The sequence below is a fragment of the Oratosquilla oratoria genome, chromosome 34 (genome assembly GCF_046742065.1).
Source record: "Oratosquilla oratoria isolate Oo_2021 chromosome 34, ASM4674206v1, whole genome shotgun sequence".
Lineage (NCBI taxonomy): Eukaryota > Metazoa > Arthropoda > Malacostraca > Stomatopoda > Squillidae > Oratosquilla > Oratosquilla oratoria.
In genome coordinates this window covers 42767490-42774989 of record NC_134810.1, presented here as the reverse complement: position 1 = coordinate 42774989, position 7500 = coordinate 42767490, and the positions used below count along the sequence as shown (strand labels likewise).

Here is a 7500-nt window from a genome sequence, read left to right as displayed (position 1 = left end):
TTCTTGGTGCTTTCGAGCAACAGATGGTGGCTTGCCTGGCGGCCTAGTCCATAGACTTCGGTCCTTACTTCAGGTGGTGAATAGGTCCAGGGAGGAAAGGGGTCTTGCTGATTTTGGACCACTAAGCGGCGATCACCAGGTTGTATGAAGTCCAGCTTGGAGGCAGATATCCTTGACGGAGATAGGAAGACCGCATACGGGTTCCGTCGGTGGGGCCGCGACCCATCCCTCGGAAAGTTCCTCGTCAGTCGAGTTCGGTGCTCTGGCTGCACTGAAGAGGTATCGGCAGGCGTCCCTTTTGATACGGCGCCATAGTGGCAGGATGCCAGCTTCACTGTACACCTGCTCGTGAGGGACCGACCGCGGGAGACCGAGTCCCACTCGGAGTGCTTGACACTCAATTTGGGTCATCTTGTGCACTGCATCCCTTGACAGGTCATGTAGCACTGCCGCCCCAAAGAGGAGCCTTGACCGCACTAGACTCTGAACGATGGGGACAAGAGTTTTGCGGTGTTGGCCCCAGGGTTCGTGCCTTTAAGGTTAAAAGGTAATTTTATGGGATAGTAGATGCATAGAATTGCCTTTTAACAAATCAATCAATGAATTGTCTCACATGTTACCAAAGGAAAAGGTCAATTTTATCTTCAATTATCCCAACAATTTGTTCAGTAAAGTTGTCAATATACATCATAGATCCAAGAGTAATACAACTCCGGGAGTTTATAAATTACCTTGTTTAGATTGCAATGATGTATATTGGGGACAGACGGGTCGAGATCTCACTACCAGGGTTAAGGAGCACAAGAACTCTGTTAAATATGGACAGGAAAATTCCACAGTATTTCAGCACGTCGCCAATAAAAACCACCGGATAAATTGGGACGATGCTGAAATAATTTACAAATCCAAATGTAGTTTCAGAAGAAAAATAGTAGAATCCTCCTTAATAAATAAATTCCCAAATTACAACACTTCCCATGGTCAATGGTCACCAGACTGTATTTCTTCTTTTACTATAAATAAAATGTTACCATCAACATTAGCGGTGGACAAAAATCACCAAGGCCCATACAACGCCGGTCATGTGACCTGAGCCACCAAGATCCGAGCATGCGTGCCGGGCGTGTTGACCTGAGCACCGTCCCCTCTTGCTCCTCACTATAATTTTACACATGTTCTGTACACATATCTTTGCTGTTATACATCACAGTAAGTGATCGAAATATACAGATATATATATATATATATATATATATATATATATATATATATATTTTATAAATGTGTATACATATATATGTATATATATATATATATATATATATATATATATATATATATATATATATATATATATATATATATATATGTGTGTGTGTGTGTAGGTGTGTGTGTGTGTAATTTTTTGTTTTTTTTAAGCAATTTCTCACTTGGGTGTTTAAAGTAACGTAATAAATACATTGGTCCTCACTCATATCTCTTTTACTTTTTGATTTATCAACAATATTATCCTCGTTATTTCAATTAACCTTTAATTCTTATTCCTAAAATCTGCCGTTACGTGTCCTTCTGGAAGATTCACGTGGTTGTAACTGCCCACCATTGAAACTGGGTCACGATGGTATCTGCATCAACGACTGCCATTCCGACAAAGAATGTGGTAAAGGCTTCAGTTGTTGCTTCAACGGTTGTGGCTGGATGTGTATAACGTAAGCATAACGGCTGATGTTCTTTTCTTAGGACGAATTTTTTCTTTCCTTTCTGGCAACTTGCTTGATTTTTCACTTCCGAGGCATCCAGTTCGCCATAGAAGTGCATTTAGCCTTTTCGACATCTGCACTATAACGAAAGGTATTGTCTAGCAGAGACGTGGTCTTAAACCTCCAGCACCAAATTTCTCAATCTAAGCAATCAACAGTAGCATTAGTGTACCGCCCCGAAATAAAACTGTGGGGACTGTTGGTAGCTGATCTTATCTGTGGTCTACAGTCAAGAAGATGTCTCCTGTTCGTTTTCTCTTTTAGAAGATAGCCATGGTGGCCAGGTAACGTGCATAGCGTCCCAAACCGCCCAGGGGGTAATTACTTCAATTATCTTCCTTTGTCCGTGTTAACTCTATCTCCAGGACGGGGAAAATATTTAAAGAAACTCGAATACGTATGCCAGTTTTCAACTATGAGAGGAAAGAGAATCTATCAATAGGTAACCGCTACCACCGTTCCTGATTCAAATGAATTATTAGACACAGATTTCTCTCCCCTTTCTATTTCTCCCGTGGGACCTTGGGATTCTTTCCATTTGGTCCACCTATATTGTCATACATTCGTTGGTTGAAAAAATAATACCCTATCAATTTCTATTCCTTGCACATTTTCCTTTTATTTATCTGTGTACATCACAAAGGCGGAGAATTACATCCGTATCACGGATCCTATAAAGACTAATGACATACATGAACAAGCATTGAGGTATAAACCTCTTGCTTTCTACCGCGTTCACATATCTGGGCCTGGGCAGATGCACCTCTCACTCTCTTCCACGTTCACGGATAATGGGCCAAAGCACGTGCACTCTCACTCCATTCCGCGTTCACATCTACTGCTAGGCATATGCACCTCTCACTCCGTTCCACGTTCACGAAAAATAAGAACACGAACTGGGTTACTTCTATAATTTTTAGGAGGTGTTTTTAAGTTTTGGGATATTACTGCACCGAACCTCCGGCCGTCTTACTACGTATCGAGCAACCAATTACCACTCGAACTGAGAGGACGCGGTGGGTCACGATGATTACAATATTCGTCGGTAATGGCTTATATTCTTGGCCATGTGCGACACTTTCCCTAAGAGTAAACCTTGTAATATTCTATTCACTCTAAGCGCTCCCCCATCGTACATAATTTTGCATCTCGCTCCTGAGGGACACCTGCCCTGTTTCAACTAGGTGTCAATTAAATGGCCGTTTCTCTCTCACTGCTTCTTACGACATCCCTTTCCTGCAACGTAGGGATCCTTCTCGTAAGTCCTATTTCTGGATTATGTTGACGTTATTTTACTTTATAAACAAGTATGTCCATAGGATACGGTCGCTCACCTACAACGTACGGATCCTTCTCGGAAGTGACGCTTGCAGGCGCCCGCTGACTTTCGATGCTGAGGCTATCGTTCGAATGCTGTAGGGCAGTGATTCTTAAACTAGGGGGCGTGCCCCCCTAGGGAGGCGTAAGTGATTTTCAAGGGGCGCGCGCGAGGTTCAGGAGAAAAATAGAAATTTGACCAGTTACATGTTATTTTCTTGAGAAGAAATGGGTCAGTAATGTAGAGGTAAGTTTATGAGATAATGCAGAAGTATTGTCGTCACTAACTTTATTTTCAAAAGTCTCCAGCCATACAAATTTTCCAATGTATTGATCCCCCTCCCTTCAAGGGGGGGTCTATAGATGCAAGGGGGGCGTGGAGGAAAAGAACAGTTCCTAGAGGGGGCGTGGTAGTAAAAAGGTTAAGAAACACTGCTGTAGGGCATCCGGCTACAGTTCAAGTGTGGGGGAATAAGACTCCCTATTAATGTGAGGCGGACCTTAAGAATTGTTCCTGAGAAGTCGACTGACCGAAATCCTAAACTATGTGGCGGGATTTTTTTTTTTTCGATCTATAGTAATGATTATACCCACTATCCTAACGAGGCTGATGATGTCACTCCCTTTTGGCGGGACGACCCATGGCATGAATTGCTTTAGTCATGTACGTACAAAAAACTAATACATATCGAAAGTACATCCTTACGCTAATACGTACAAAAGTAACAAAAATAGAATCCCCACCTATTACATTAGTATTGGTGAAATAAAACCACTGTCTACTGTAAGACAACTATCGTTTCGGTGGATCTTTTCACACATTCCTAAAGATGGTTGCATCTGGCAAAAATTGTGTGTTGGTTTGATGTAATCGTTTCAATTAGTTTCTACAAAATTAACTCATGGGTGTGCGTAGGTACAGACATACACAAGAATGACAAAGGTAGTAATGTACTATAAAATCACTGAGCATGTTTTTATGCGAGGCGAGAAATCAAATTCCTCAACAGACGTGACCTTTGTTAACATTCTTTTGTTTTCTTCCAGATCACCTAAAGCATTGGGGCAGGATAAACCCGTTCCGGTCGATGGTCATCCAAACTAAACCGGAAGATTCAGCTTAATTGTGCCCCATCTAGGACGTAACGTGACGACCCACGCATGCTTATTGTCTCCCTCAAAAAAAAAAAAAAAAAAAAAAAAAAAAAAAAAAAAAAATAAAAAAAAAAAAAAAAAAAATAAAAATAATAATAATAATAATAATAATAATAATAATAATAATAATAATAATAATGATAATAATAATAATAATAATAATAATAATAATAATAATGATAATAATAATAATAATAATAATAATAATAATAATAATAATAATAATAATAATAATAATAAATAAATAAATAAATAAGATAAATCAGATAAAACAATAATAGTTAAATAGAATAAGAAAACTAGCTGTGCAGGCAGATCCATTTACACATAAAATACTTGGTCGTTGTTGAGTTTTAGAACCTAACCTGGATTCGATAAGCAACCCAATGAAAAGTGACAGGCTTCTTTCGTTAACCTAATGTCAAATTGGTTTCCTTTGACCATTTCTTGCCTCCTGGGCACTTTCCAGATTAGCTTCCTAATGTGTCCGTAGATGCGGCTTTGGCACTCTGTGAAAGATGAAATTGTACAGCATCGCATGCACAACAGTAGAAATATCAACATTTGTATAATCAACATGTACAATGAAAAACTGATTGTAGTGGGGCACAGAATAAAAGCATGTCTTCAGCTTTAAGCCATTTTTATCCCTCTGGAGCGTAAGGGTTCACCCAGCTGATTAAAATCTTCTGGGTTTAGCCTGAATAAAACTCTTAGACACGTCCGTTCCACGTATTATTCGAGACTGCTCCTGCCCCTTGTAGGACGTGGAATACCTCGACTGAATAACGTGGTTTGGGTTAAAGGTATGTTTTGTTGGGTGTGATTACCGTTCAACGGTGATCGTTCATTACTTAATGACGATTGTCAAAAAATTGTCTGGAGTATTAATTCTTTGTTTTTGAATGTGTGTCTTCTATTTTGAACTGGGAAGTACGAGGCTGATAATTAATTTGAACTGAAGCTACCAACGCGTTTACCAAATCATGATGCCAGGTAGGATGGGCGTGACCCGCCATTGACTGGGATTGTAGGCTCATGTATCGCTTGTTTGCGAAAACGTCGTCATAACTCAAAATGTCGAATTTTTCAGGAGAGGCATTTTAAAGTTTCAAAACGCTCTCAATATTATAAAAAGCCCTCAAACACCATAGGTGGAATTTTTTTTGGAGCATCAAATACGCCTCTAAAGTTGATAGAAGTTGAAACAATCATAATCTTTACTAAGTCTAAAATATTTGTTAGAACAAGTTGGAACATGTAAAGTTATGTCGTTGGGACATTTAGCACTCCCTAGCGGTCAATTTTTGAGCTACAAATATGACACTATTACCAAAAAAATCCGTGTTTGAAGATGAATGTCTGTATAGATAACTCAAAAATTCAGTTTTTTGAGTTATGACGACGTTTTCGCAAACAAACGATATAATCACATCGAGCAAAATATACCCTAACCACAACTCCAACATCTGAACTCATTAACATACCAGACACTGGCAGGTGTTCTAGTCGTGCGCCAGTTCCACACAATAAGCCAACCAGACAGCCTCTCGCATGCAATCAACAATCAATTTCACCTGACATAACAATGTGCTCACTCTCCATAGAAAAGCAAACCCCATAGAACTGGAAGAGAAATTACAGCCTACGATCAAGAGAACTTGCACAAACTACCAAAAAGAACAAACTGGAAAAAGTTCTCACAGGGCAGTGGGAAAGAGATAGAACACTTTTAAATAGACCAATTCCCATCCTTGGAGAAGGCAGTAAACAAAATGATAACTACCATCCAGAAAGCAAGTAAAACACACATACTCAGAGGCTACACGCACACACACACACACACACACACACACACACACACACACACACGCACACACGTACACACGCGCACACGCGCACACGCGCACACGCGCACACGCACACACGCACACACGCACACACGCACGCACACACACACACACACACACACACACACACACACACACACACACACACACACACACACACACACACACACACACACACACACACACACACACACACACACACACACACACACACACACAAACACGCAAACATACACGATACTAAAAAATGGAAAATACTGGAAATGGGAAATAGCGGCAGAAGACCATCCTTAAACTACGAGTATTTCTTTTAAAGTGAACCTACTACAGATACTTCAACACGTGATGCAGTACGCCTTAGGTAAACACAAATATGAAAATAAGCACACGCACGCGCGCAAACACATACACACACAAACAAATTGGGTTTAGCATGTGTATAAGATCACAGCATTACCCATAAATCTGGTAATATAGGAGCTTTGAGTTTTCTCCGGGAGGGTAATAGCTGTCGATCACGAGACCAACACGTGATTCAAGGCCATGGTAAACCACACGTTGGCAATTATATGAAAGCTGAGCACAAGTGTTTATGGAATTTAATTTGACTACTTCCATCTGTGGTACCAATAAATTTTATACGCACACGCGCGCAAGCACAAACGAGGACTGTGGTGTCCCAATCTTCATACGTGGGAATTACGACAACTCGATCCTCTAGATGCCTCGTTTGCCACCTCCTTCAAGCAGGATCTATTAGAAACCAATAACCCCCAAGAACACGGAGTCCTCCCAACGAGAGAACATCTATAGTTTGTGCGTTAAAGAGAGTCCGTTCATGGTGTGCCATACGTCGTGATTTACTACAAGCAATTCTGCCAAGTCGATCTCTGTACATGTCTCTCTCTTATTTCCCATCTATGTGCTATCTGATTTTTTTTTTTTTTTTTTTTTTTTTTTTGGTATGGTAAAAGAAGCTGTAAAGTACAAAGAGTATCACTTTTTAAGATTATAACAACCATCTCAATAAGTTGTATGGCACGTGGTAACAGCGCTTTTCCCCGCATGTTGCAACGCAGGGGTGTCACAGGGGAGGCTGGTGGGATGGGGCGGGTAGTAATCGTTGCTATAATCCTAAAGACTGAAACTCATTGAACTGTACAATTTCTTTTACAATATATATAAAAAACAGCACATGGATGGGAAATACAAGAGGGAAAGGGATGTACTGAGGTCGATTTGGTAGAATGACTATAGTCAGCGCAAGGAGATATGATCAATAAGGCGGGGCTAGGAGATTTCCCGGTGTTGCCACACATGGGCATCCATGGCGAGAACGTGCGTGTGGATGCAATGTTTTCTGAATGCAGTGTGAGGGGGGCGGGGCCAGAGATTAGATGTAGCGGCAACGTCGCTCT

General features: G+C 40.6%; 1 protein-coding gene across 1 annotated transcript in view; it reads left to right on the top strand.

Annotated features, from left to right (window-relative positions):
- The window catches only part of LOC143018267 (waprin-Thr1-like), an 8848-nt gene extending 4575 nt beyond the window's left edge, over positions 1 to 4273 (top strand). The window contains exons 3-4 of the mRNA XM_076173540.1: positions 1577 to 1709; positions 4125 to 4273. Coding sequence (XP_076029655.1) covers positions 1577 to 1709; positions 4125 to 4182 — 191 coding nt within the window. The 3' untranslated portion in view covers positions 4183 to 4273. The remainder of the gene's footprint in view (positions 1 to 1576; positions 1710 to 4124) is intronic.
- Positions 4274 to 7500: the final 3227 nt, after the last annotated feature.